The sequence below is a fragment of the Balaenoptera ricei genome, chromosome 1 (assembly GCF_028023285.1).
Source record: "Balaenoptera ricei isolate mBalRic1 chromosome 1, mBalRic1.hap2, whole genome shotgun sequence".
Lineage (NCBI taxonomy): Eukaryota > Metazoa > Chordata > Mammalia > Artiodactyla > Balaenopteridae > Balaenoptera > Balaenoptera ricei.
Window position 1 is genome coordinate 82180882 of NC_082639.1, and position 13461 is coordinate 82194342.

Consider the following 13461-nt stretch of genomic DNA (forward strand, 5'->3'; position numbering starts at 1 on the left):
GTGTCCCCTGCATTAGCAGGCAGATTCTCAACCACTGCGCCACCAGGGAAACCCGGCAGGTGGATTCTTAACCACTGCACCATGAGGGAAGTCCGATGAGGGCTATTTTTAAAAAACATAACCACAATGCTATTATCACACCTAAAAATTGACTGTAATTCCTTAATATCATCAAACATCCAATCATTGTTCAGATTTCCTCAGTTATCACAAAAATGTCTTCATAGCTGATTTGTTCAAATCAGGATCCAAAAGAAGTCCATGGTATTTAGTTAACTGTTCTTAAGTAAATTTAAAACTATGGGTTCCTTCTCCCCTTTTTCCCTCTAGTATGTTATTTGTTGAGAAATCATGTTTGTAACTACAAACAGAATTTACTTTCATTTAAGTAGAAATGGAAAGTATTAGAATGTTGTTGAAACCAACTTCACCCTGTTTTCTTTCTTCCTTTCCTTTTCAATTTTGGGGCTATGTAGATGATTTCACATCAGGAGAAGCATGCAAAGTGGAAGATTACTGCTGATTCTCAAAAGACTTCTGTTCAGCAACTAAATGAACAGTTAGAGAAAGCAAAACTAGAATTAGAAGAAGCTCAGGACACTGTAAGCAATTTGCATCAGCAAGTCCAAGACAGGAATGAAGTAATTGAAGCTACAAATGAAGCATTACTTATTAAAGTAAGTAAATATATAAAAGTACATAAAGCAAAACTATAATGAAGTAAATTTATGACTTATTTTCCCATCCTTGTAGTTTGTAGAGGACTAAATAACCAAAAATTGACCTGTTTGAATAAAATGCACTTGATTTAGAAGACACTGAATTTGGACATTATTAATTTGATATGTATCATATTACCACAGGAGAAATAATTTATGTTCAACCATGAACTTTTTTTTAATTTTTTTTTTGTGTGTGTGAGAACATTCAAGTTCTACTCTTTCAGCAAATTTCAATTATACAACTAGTGTTACCAACTATAGTCATCATGTTATACATTAGATCTCTCAGACTTTAGTCATCTTATACCTGAAAGGTTGTACCCTTTTAGCAACCTCTCCTATTTCCCCCACCACCCAGCCTCTGGCAACCACTTTCCTGCTCACTGTTTCTATGACTTTGACTTTTTTTTTTTCTTTTAAGATTCCACACATAAGTGATATCATGCAGTATTTGTCTTTCTCTGTTTTATTTCACTTAGCATAATGCCCTCAAAGTCCATTCATGTTGTTCCAAAGGGCACATTGTATATTCCATTGTATGTATATTTACCACATCTTTTTTTTTTTTAACATCTTTATTAGAGTATAATTGCTTTACAATGGTGTGTTAGTTTCTGCTTTATATAACAAAGTGAATCAGTTATACATATGTCCCCATATCTCTTTTCTCTTGCGTCTGCCTCCCTCCCACCCTCCCTATCCCACCCCTCTAGGTGGTTACAAATCACCGAGCTGATCTCCCTGTGCTATGCAGCTGCTTCCCACTAGCTAGCTATTTTACTTTTGGTAGTACCACATCTTCTTTATCCATTCATCCGTTGATGGGCACTTAGGTTTTTTCCTTATCTGAGCTATTGTGAATAATGCTGCAATGAACATAGGAGTACAGATATCTCTGATAACCTGTTTTCATTCCCTTTGAATATATACCCAGAAGTGGTATTGCTGGATCAAATGATAGTTCCATTTTTAATTTTGGGGGGAACCTCCGTGCTGTTTTCCTTAATGGCTGTACCAGTTTACATGCCCACCCACAGTGCACAAGGGCTCCCTTTTTCCCACACCCTTACCAACACTCCTCTCTTGTCTTTTTGATGATAGCCATTCTAACAGTATAAGGTGATATCTCATTTGATTTTGATTTGCATTTCCCAGATGATTAGTGATATTGAGTACCTTTTCATGTACCTATTGGCTCTTTGTATATCTTCTTTGAAAAAAATGTATATTCAGTTCCTCTGCCCATTTTTTAATTAGATTGTTTCTTTGCTTTTGAGTTGTATGAGTTCTTTATGTATTTTGGATATTAACTCCTTATCAGTAAATGATTTGCAAATATTTTTTCCCATTCTGTAGGTCGCCTTTTCATTTTATTGGTTACCATTGCTGTGCAGAAGCTTTTTAGTTTATATAGTCCCTCTTTTTTATTTTTGCTTTTGTTGCCTTTGCTTTTAGTGTCAAATCCAAAAAATCATCACCACGCCTGATATCAAGGTGCTTACCTCGTGTTTTTTCTTCTAAGAGTTTTATGGTTTCAGGTCATAAATTTAAGTTTTTAATCCAGTTTGAGTTGATTTTTGTGTATAGTGTAGGATCAGGGTCCAGTTTCATTCTTTTGCATCTGGCTCTCCAGTTTTGCCAGCACCATTCATTGAAGATACTATTCTTTCCATTGTATTGTGTATTCTTAGCTCCTTCATCATAAATTAATTGGCTCTACATGCATGGGTTTATTTCTGGGCCGTCTATTCTGTTCCATTGATCTATGTGTCCATTTCTATGCTAATATGTACTATACTATAGCTTTGTAACTTGGTTTGAAATCAGGAAGTGTGATGCTTCCAGCTTTGTTCTTCTTCAAGATTGCTTTGGCTATTTGGGGTCTTTTGTGGTTCCATACAAATTTTAGGATACCTTGTTCTATTTCTGTGAAAAATGCCATTGGAATTTTGATGGGGGTTGAATTGAATCTGTAGATCACTTAGGATAGTAAGGACATTTTCACAATATTAATTATTCCAGTTCATGAGCACAGAATATCTTTCCATTTATTTGTATCTTCTTCAGTTTCTTTCATCAGTGTCTTACAGTTTTCAGTGTACAGGTCTTTCACCTCCTTGGATAAATGTATTTCTAGGCATTTTATTCTTTTTGATGAAATTATAAATGGGATTATTTTACTAATTTCTCTTATAATTCATATATAGAAGTACAACAGATTTTTATACACTGATTTTGTATCCTGCTGTTTACTGAATTCATTTACTAGTTCTAACAGTTTTTTGATGGCATCTTTAGGGTTTTCTATATATAATATCATGTCATTTACAAACAGTTACAGTTTTACTTCTTCCTTTCCAATTTGGATTCCTTTTATTCCTTTTTTTTCCCCCTAATTTCTCTGGCTAGGACTCCCAATTCTGTATTGAATAGAAGTGGTGAGAGTGGGCATCCTTGTCTTGTTCCTGATCTTAAAGGAAATGCTTTCAGTTTTTCACTGTTGAGTAATATGTTAACTGTTGGTTTGTCATATATGACCTTTATTATGTTGGGGTACATTCCCCCTATAACCACGTGTTGTGCATTTTCATCATGAATGGATATTGAACTTTGTCAGGTGCTTTTTCTGCATCTTTTGTGATGATCATATGACTTTTATCCTTCATTTTGTTAATGTGGTATCTCATTGATCTGCAGATGTTGAACCATCCTTATGTCCCTGGACCTAATCCCACTTGATCATGGTATATGATTCTTTTAATGTATTGTTGAATTCAGTTTGCTAATATATTTTTAAAATATTTATTTATTTTAAAATACTTTTTTTTCTTTTTTTTATTAAGTGATATTGGAGTATAGTTGCTTTACAATGTTGTGTTAGTTTCTGCTGTACAGCAAAGTGAATCAGTTATACATATACATACATACACTCTTTTTTAGATTCCCTTCCCATCTAGGTCACCACAGAGCACTGAGTAGAGCTCCCTGTGGTAGACGGTAGGTTCTCATTTGTTATCTATTTTATTTATAGTAGTGTATGTATGTCAATCCCAATCTTCCAATTCATCCCAGCTGCCTACCTTCGCCCCTTGGTAACCATAAGTTTGTTTTCTATATCTGCGACTCTTATTTCTGCTTTGCAAATAAGTTCATCTGTACCATTTTCTAGATTCCACATATAAGTGATATTATACGATATTTGTCTTTCTCTTTCTGACTTACTTCACTCCGTATGACCGTCTCTAGGTCCATCCATGTCGCTGCAAATGGCATTATTTCGCTCCTTTTTGTGGCTGAGTAATATTCCATTGTATATATGTGCCACATCTTCTTTATGCATTCCTCTGTTGTTGGACATTTAGGTTGCTTCCATGTCCTGGCTGATGTAAATAGTGCTGCAATGAACATCAGGGTGGATGCATCCTTTCAAATTATGGTTTCCTCCAGATACATGCCCAGGAGTGGGATTGCTGAATCGTATGGTAGCTCTATTTTTAGTTTTTTAAGGAACCTCCATCATGGCTGTACCAATTTATATTCCCACCAACAGTGTAGGAGGGTTCCCTTTTCTCCACACCGTCTCCAGCATTTATTGTTTGTAGATTTTTGATGATGGCCATTCAGTTTGCTAATATTTTTTGAAGATTTTTGTGTCTATGTTCATCAGTGATATTGGCCTGTAATTTTCTTTTCTTGTGGCATCCTTGTCTGGTTTTGGTATCAGGGTAATGCTGGCCTGGTAAAATGAGTTTGGAAATGTTCCCTCCTCTTTTTTTTAGACTAGTTTGAGGAGGATTGGTATTAATTCTTAAATGTTTGTTAGAATTCACCAATAAAGCCATTTGGTTCTGGACTTCTGTTGTTGGGAGATTTTTTTAATTATTATTATTACTGATTCAATCTCCTAACTAGTAATTGGTCTATTGAGATCTCATTTTATATTTTCTTCATGATTCAGTCTTGAGTTGTATGTTTCTAGGATTTTACCTATTTTTTTCTTTGCTGACCAATTTGTTAGTGTATATTGTTCATAGTAGTCCCTTTTGTTCCTTAGTATTTCTTTGGTGTCAAGTTGTAACATTTCCTCTTTCATTTCTGATTTTATTTATTTAAGTTCTCTCTCTTTTTTTCTTAAGCCTTGCTAAAGTTTTGTCTATTGTGTTTATCTTTTTAAAAATTCAACTCTTAGTTTCATTGATATTTTCTATGTCTTTTTAGTCTCTGTTTAATTTATCTCCACTCTGATATTTATTTCCTTCCTTCTACTAACTTTGGGCTTAGTTTGTTCTTCCTTTTTTATTTTCTAAGGTAGAAATTTAGGTTGTTTTATTTGGTATCTTTCTTGTTTCTTAATGTAGGCGTTTATTGCTGTAAACTTCCCTCTTATATCTGCTTTTGCTGCGTCCCATAAGTTTTGATGTATTATATTTCCATTTTAATTTGTCTTAAGATAATTTTTGATTTCTCTGTTGGTTTATTCTTTGACACATTCGTTGTTATGTATCATGTTGTTTAATCTCCAAGTAATTGTGAATTTTCCAGTTTTCTTCTTATAATCAATTTCTAGTTTTATACCATTGTAGTTGGAAGATGCTTGATATGATTTTAATCTTCTTAAATGTATTAAGACTTGTTTTGTGACCTAACATATGATCTGTCCTGGAGAATGTTCCATATGCATTTGAGAAGAATATGTATACTCCTATCATGTGTTGGATGGAATGTTCTGTAAATGTTAAGTCCATTTGGTCTAACTTGTAGTTCAGGTCCAATGTTTTCTTATTGATTTTCTGTCTAGATGATCTATCCATTGATGAAACTGGGATATTGAAGTCCCCTACATTAATATGTTGCTGTCTGTTAATACTTGCTTTATATATTTAGATGCTCCTGTGTTTTTTAGGTGCAAAATATTTACAAATGTTATATTCTTTTGTTGGATTGACCCGACCCTTTTATCATTATATAATGACCCTCTTTGTCTCTTGTTACACTTTTGGCCTAAAGTCTGTTTTTTTTTTAAAATAAGTGTAGTTATCTCAGCTTTCTTTTGGTTTCCATGGAATATATTTTTACATCCCTTCACTTTCAGCCTATGTGTGTCCTTAAAACTGAAGTGAATCTTTCTAGGCAGTATACAGTTAGGTCTTATTTTTTTATTAAACCACTCTGTCATTTGATTAGAGAATCTAGTCCATCTATATTTAATTATTGATAGGTATGGACCTACTCTTGCCATTTTGTTCATTGTTCTCTGGCTGTTTTTAATTCCTTCGTTCCTTTCTTCTTCTGTTGCTCTCTGCGTTTATAATTTGATGATTTTCTGTAATGGATTGTTTAGTTTCCTTTATCTTTTGTGTTTCTATGATAAGTTTTGCTTTGTAGTTTTCTTGAGGCTTACATAAAACATATGTATAACAGTCTATTTTAAGTTGATAAGAACTTAACTTTGAATGTATACTAAAGCTTTACATTTTTACTCTGTCCCCCCTTTATTTTGTTTTTGATGTCAAAATTTACTTCTTTTTATCAGTGTACCCATTAACAAATCATTGTAGTTATAGTTACTTTTAATACTTTTGTCTTTTAACTTTCATACTATAGTTATAAGTAATTTACTTATCACCATTACAACATTAGAGCATTATGAATTTAACTATATATTTACCTTTATCAGTGAGATTTAAATTTTCATGTTTTTCTGTTAATAATTAGTGTCCTTTTATTTCAGCTTGAAGAAGTCCCTGTAACATTTCTTGTAAGGTTAGTCTAGTGGAGATGAACTCTTTCAGCTTTTGCTTGGAAGAGTATTCTTTTTTTTTTTAACTCAAAGAATATTTAATTTAATTAATTTATTTATTTATTTTGGCTGTGTTGGGCCTTTGTTGCTGCACGTGGGCTTTCTCTAGTTGCAGCGAGCAGGGGCTTCTCATTGCTGTGGCTTCTCTTGTTGCAGATGGGCTCTAGGTGCGCGGACTTCAGTAGTTGCAGCGCACAGGCTCAGCAGTTGCGGCACGTGGGCTCTAGAGCGCTGGCTCAGTGGTTGTGGTGCACAGGCTTAGTTGCTCCATGACATGTGAGATCTTCCCGGACCAGGGATCGAACCCATGTCCCCTGCATTGGCAGGCGGATTCTTAACCACTGCACCACCAGAGAAGTCCCAGGAAGAGTGTTCTTGGTTGGCAGTTTTTTTCTTTTAGCACTTTGAATATATCATGCCACTACCTTCTGGCCTGCAGTTTCTGCTGATAGTCTTACAGGGTTCCCTCGTACTGCTCCTTCTGTACTGAGTTTTAAGGGGATAGCCATGGTACATCCTTGGAAGCCTGTTAAGAACTGCTTCTTTGTTTGCTGTAATCTTGTGTGTCAGACTCAAGCCCTGTTGGCTTTCACAGCTAAGTGTTTTGAGGGCCATCACTCAGGTGGAAGTCTTAAAAGTTGGAGCACTAGATGTGGGATCCAAGCCCTTTGCTCTTAAGGAAGAAACTGGAAGTCAGGTGTTCCCTCCCATTGTATGGCCCTGCACTTGACGTGGGGTTTATGGCAAAAGTGAGTCTCAGCTTTCCTACTAGTTTTGGTGTGGGCAATTTCTTATCCACCCAATGTGTAGATGTTTCTCAGCTTGTTTCTTTTGAAGGGAATTGTTCCTTATGTAGCTGTAGATTTGGTGTTTTGTGTGTGGGAGGAGATATGAGAGGAGCCTGTATTGCCATCTTGGCCTGGAACTTGTGCAAATACCAACTTAATCATAATGTTTACTTTAGAGGGTTTTATACTTGATGTACTTTAGAAGGAGGAGCATTAGTGGGAAGCTGCTGCATAGCACAGGGAGATCAGCTCGATGCTTTATGACGACCTAGTGGGGTGGGATAGAGAGGGTGGGAGGGAGGTTCAAGAAGGAGGGGATATATGTATGCATATAGCTGATTCACTTTGTTGTACAGCAGAAACTAACACAACATTGTAAAGCAATTATACTCCAATAAAGATATATATAAAAAAGAAAAAGTAGGAGCATTTTTTGAAATCAGTCAAGTTCCTCTAAAAATCATAAAGTAGAAAGTGTAAGATTATGTTAACAAATTTTTTTTACTGGTTTTTGAGTACATATGTCATTTTTCAAATAACCTCTTGCTACTTATTCACCCCTATTGATCATGACAGTTTACTCTGGAATTTGAATTAATCTCAGTATTGATGCATAGAGATAAAAAATTTAATATTAGTTCAAACTGCCAATAAGTATGATTAACACTGTCAGCTAAGACCTTAAAAAAAGACCAACCTCACTGATAGTTTTGAAGCAATAAATGATTTTATAGCAAAATGGAAGTTATTGAAAACCAAAAAAACTCAGTCAATTAATACCTTAGAAATATTTGTAATTATTAACCTGAGCACTTAAATTCCTCTTATAAAATACTTTATATTCACAGTACTAGAGGAAAGCTGAATAGACAGAATCTAAAATTATGTTTCAGTTGAACACTCTATGCTTTTACTAAAATATTAATATAGTTAGTGTTCTGGGGATTTACAACATTTATACAAAATTATAAAACTTCATTGCAAAAAATTGACTAAAAATTTTGAAGATTCTGCATTGTATATCCCTTGTCACAGTAATTATGTCTGCTCACTTGTTAGATATTACCAATGAGATAAATACAGTTGTATTGCACTCATCAATTATTCAGAAGTTTTTAAGTTCAAATACTTAGGAAGTTGTGAAAATATTGTCAAAATAGCAGCAATTCTTAAATGAACCATACATACAGAGATCTTAGAACATGTACTATGATTAGCCAGTATACCAGACAGAGGTAGAATTTCTTTGTTTTCTGACAGTAGAAAGTAAGTCAACCACAGCTGGCTCCAAAGTCTAGATTGGAGAGAAGTTAAGGAGGATAAGAGAGAAAGAAAGAAGAAAAACTAATAGAAGAGCAGAAGCTGGCATAAATGTAACAATTAGAAGTAACTATAAATAATGGAAAGCAATTCATTGAGAGCAGCAGTAAATGACAGAGAACAGAAACAGAAGTGAGGGAGAAGAGAAGAACACTGTTTGAGGCAACAGATCTTTTCAGTTCACTTCTTTTAGTACCCTAACAAGTACCCTCGTATTTGAGGAAGTAAGAGCAAAGCTAAGTCCATTTTCTGAAAGCCCTGAAGACATCACTGTATTATTGCACACTACAATAATGATCACAACAGTGAACTTCTCTGAGTCTTAAGAAAAAGTTGAATTATGTTTAATATATTCAGTATACTACACTTCTTTGTAAAAGTGAGGTGTTGAACTGTAAGTTAAATGGAATCCTGCTTATCTGAGACACCACATTTCTCAGTTTGGCTAGATAACACACAGAAGTTGAAAAAAAACTTGAACTGCACATGACCTTATATGTGTCAACTTTATAATTACTTCATTAATTATGATTATAAAAATGTGAATACAGGACTTACTAAAAAAAAATTGGCACTTCTGCCACTTATAAATCAAGTTTATCTAGATTAAAGTACTGTAAAGACATCACAGGACTGAAAAATGCATGTTACACTTTCATTTTGCAGTGCACACTGTGGTTATGACAGTTTTATTTATAAGCACAGTATTTTTAGAAAGAATAGAAACTATCAGTTTAAAAGTGACTGGTTTAGAAATATGCATCTTATGGATACCTGTAAGAAAAGGAGAATGTATTTGAACAGGAAACTACTACATATGTTTAACTTTTGAAATTAAAATGTCTTCCCTTTTTTTTTTTTTGGCTTTATCGCTTTTCAGTGTATGCAGTCTTATTCTTAGGATCCCAAAGTTGGGTCAGAGGACCCAAATGAAGGACATGGAAAAACAGAAATGAAAAGTTTATTTAATAAGGATTAATTTATTAAATATTATTAATCATTTAAAGGTTTTTCTTTGAAAAATTTCTAGTAAAGGTTTCTTGTGATGATGACATATAAAGCAGAGTCGCTAATAGACATTTATTTCCTATTAGAAAAATCTGCAGGGCATTGTTTTTTGTATGTATGTATGTATGTTAGATTAACAAATGATTGTATACCTTTTTATACTTTTGCAGAAAATTTTTTAGATGTAAGATTTCAGTCTTGAATAGAAATTTATATTGTCATCAATACTAAGAAAGAAAAAGTTCTTTAAGGAAAATGTAATTTTCAATGGAATTCCTTAGTATAGTTTAAACATATTTCTAGTGAATATAGATAATTGTCCCAAAATGAAGGGTTTTAACAGAGCTTGGAAAACTCAAGAGTTGTTATAAAAAGAATTTCTGTACTAGGATGAAGTTTAACTTAGATGACTTCTAAGAGTCTGATTTTCTAAGTAATTCATTCATTTAAGAAATATGTAATCAGCACCTACTATGTACCAATTTTTCTACAGGAATCAGAATTAACCAGATTGCAAGCCAAAATTTCTGGACATGAAAGGGCAGAAGACATCAAGTTTCTACCAGCCCCATTTACATCTCCAGTAGAAATTGTGCCTGATATTCAAGATTCAAAATTTGCTAAGCATTCTCACACAGCTTTCTTCAAGTGTAGAAAACTACGTCGCTCTATTAGTGCCAGTGACCTTAGTTTCAGAACTCGTAGTGATGAAGATCTTTCTGAAGAATTACTGCAGGACTTAAAAAAAATGCAATTGGAACAACCTTCAACATTAGAAGAAAGCCAGAAGGATCTGACTTATACCCAGTCAGACTCATTTAAACCTCTCCCATATGACCTAGAAGATGATAGTTCTGAGAATAATGACTTCAGTACTCTTAGTGGAATGCTAAGATATATAAACAAAGAAGTGAGACTATTAAAAAAGTCTTCTATGCAAACAGGTGCTGGTTCAACTCAGGTATGTATTTTATACATTAGAAGTTATAATAATTTGTCTCCAATTAGTATCATTTTATTTTCTGTACGAAAGAAACCCATACGTTTAAATGAAGCACTCATGCCATTAGGTGATGTACACAAATATTGAAAGTATGAAAAACTTCATTGTGAGTTTAGAATGCTTTTACCCCAGATAAGTAGAGTTGAAAATTTAGCTTTGAAAATTAACTTTTGTTAAAATAGCCTATATATTTGATTAAATATAATCTCTATATTTGACTGAAGACAATTCTACCTCATATTGGGAAAGTATTTTGAACTCCAGAGTTTTTTGGAGTTCCGAAATTAGTTGTGTTCCTAGACTTCCTGGAAACCATTCTAGTAAAGATTATTAAGGTAGCCTTTGTTTTGGTCATAGATTTCCATAGTGGCTCAGAATATCTCATTCACATGATTTTTCTGCTTCCATTATTCCTGAGCATATCATACTGAAGAGGCAACTTTGTCCCTGCTACACATACCTTACAGACACTCGACATTGTTTATAAGCAGTTAATCTATAGTTTGCACAGAGAAATAAAGAATCTCTTCCAGGTAATTTCAGCTTTTTTCAAATGCCCATTTGTCTCATTTCAAACATATCAAAATATGTTTGGTGGCCTAAAAAGTTTAAAAAGTGTTTTTAGAATGGATCCAAGACAAAGACTGTTGGAGCTTCTGTTCATTTCTCCACATCCTTCCTTACATTAAAAAGAGCTTAATTTGGGGAGTTCCCTGGTAGCCTAGTGGTTAGGATTCCGGGCTTTCACTGCCATGGCCCAGGTTCAGTCCCTGGTTGGGGAACTGAGATTACGCAAGTCACGTGGCACAGCCAAAAAAAAAGAAAAAGCTTAATTTATTATTTATAAGCAGAAGACTAGAAATATAGTGGTATTGGTAAAAACAAAATTTACACATTATGAAATTTCAAGTGTATAGCAAACAAGTAAGATGGTAAAATAAACAAGGCAAACTTCTGTGAAGCCTGATAAAATTAGTTTTCATCTAGCCTTTAAAACTACAGTTGTGTTTACTGTATGTCATTTATTTAGCCATTTAATTCAGTTAGGATTTATTGAGCATCTACTATATACCAGGCACTGGGATTATAGAAATAAACAAAACAAAAATGATCAAGACCCTGTCCAAACAGAGCTTACATTTTAATGGGGAAATCATCAATAAACAAGTAAATAAACATATACTCTAATGCCAGGTGGAAATAAGTGTCATGAAGAAAAGCTGATAAGAGGATATGATGTGACTCAGGTATACTGTTTTAGATCTGGTGATCAGGGAAGGTCTCATGAGAAGATGACGTTTGATCAGAGTCCTATAGGAAGTAAGGAATTAAACTACCTCAGTATCTGAAGGAAGAGCATTGGAGGAATGGGAACAGGTGCTAACGTCCTGAGGTGGTAGCATGCCTGGTGTGTTCAAAAAACTGCTAGGAGGTGTATGGATGATTTGGTGTAAATAAGAGGGAGGAAATGAGATAAGAGATAATGCCAAGAGTAGGGTAGTGGAGGTGGGGGTGCCATAGTGATCTTGTAGCTCCTTTTGAAGTGTGATGGGAAGACATTGGAGGATTATGCTTAAGAAAGTGACATGATCTGATTTATGTTTTTAAGGGATCACTCTGATTGCTTTATGAAGAATGGATGATAAAGGGATAAGAACAGAGACCATATAGGAGGCTACTTGTAAAAATCCAGGCAGGATATGATTTTGGATAGGCAGGAGGATAGATGTGAAGGTGTTAAGAATGGTTCAATTTCTGGATATATTTTGAAGGTAGAGCCAACAGTGTTTGATATAGGTTTTGAGTGACATAGAAGTCATGAAAGACTCCAAAGAGTTTAGCCAGAGTAACTGAGCATTTACTGAGATGAAGAATACTAGGAGATGAGCAGATTTGGAGGCATGGAGAGAAGAATCAAGGGTTTGATTTTAGATATAATAAATTTGAGAGTTCCATTAGATGTCCAGGTGAAGATGACAAATTGTTGTGTTTATGAGACAAATTATAAATTTGGATATCATCAGCATATAGATGGTAGTTATAGCCATAATGATGGATTAAATCAAGGAAATTAGTGGAGGTTGAAAAAAAAGTCCAAAAACTAAGCCTAATTTAGTAAGGCTAAATTACTTTTAGCATGTGAGTATTGATAATTTAAATTAAAGCTAACTGAGAAGTAAACAGTGAGATAGGAGAAAAATAGGAGAGTATAATAATATTCCATAAGCCAAGTAAAAATGTGCTTCAAGAAGGAGGGTGAGATCAACTGTGTCAAATGTTGCTAAATAAAGTGAGGATTGATAATTGATATCATATTTGGTAATGTGGAAGCTCTTAATGACATTTTTAAGAATGGCTTCAGAGTAATAGTGAGGATAAAAGCCTGATTAGAGTGGAATCAGCAAAGAATGGGAGGAGAAGAAATGGAAACACCAAGAATAAACAACTCTTGATATACAGTAGAGCAGAGAAATGAGGGGAATGTTATATCAAGGGAGAGTTTTTTATTTTGTTTTTTAGGATAAGAGAGAAAACAGCTTTTTGTATGTTGGTAGGAATGATCCAGTAGACAAGGAAACTGATAATGCAAGACAGAGTGGAAGGAGTAAAATCCTTAAGGTAGGCTGAAGGAGACAGGATCCAGAAGAGAAGTAGAATTGGCCTTGAATAAAAGAAGGGGCAGTTTATCCACTGTACTGGGAAGGAAGGCAGAATATAAGGGTACAGAAATACATGGAGTGGAAGAAACACATGGTGGGAGGGGAGGAATTCCATTATTAATTGCCTTTGTTTTCTTAGTGAATTAAGAAGCAGGGTTAT

The 13461-nt window shown here is 34.3% G+C and overlaps 1 protein-coding gene across 5 annotated transcripts in view; it reads left to right on the plus strand.

Moving 5' to 3' along the window:
• Positions 1-13461, plus strand: part of CCDC18 (coiled-coil domain containing 18) — a 133084-nt gene that overhangs the window by 91368 nt on the left and 28255 nt on the right. For 3 of the 5 annotated variants that reach the window (XM_059926427.1, XM_059926445.1, XM_059926435.1), the window contains 2 exons: positions 477-677; positions 10132-10728. In XM_059926427.1, the coding sequence (XP_059782410.1) occupies positions 477-677; positions 10132-10728 (798 nt within the window). Of the gene's footprint in view, positions 1-476; positions 678-10131; positions 10729-13461 lie in introns of those variants that run through there. The other 2 variants (XM_059926458.1, XM_059926451.1) reach the window with 1 other exon arrangement.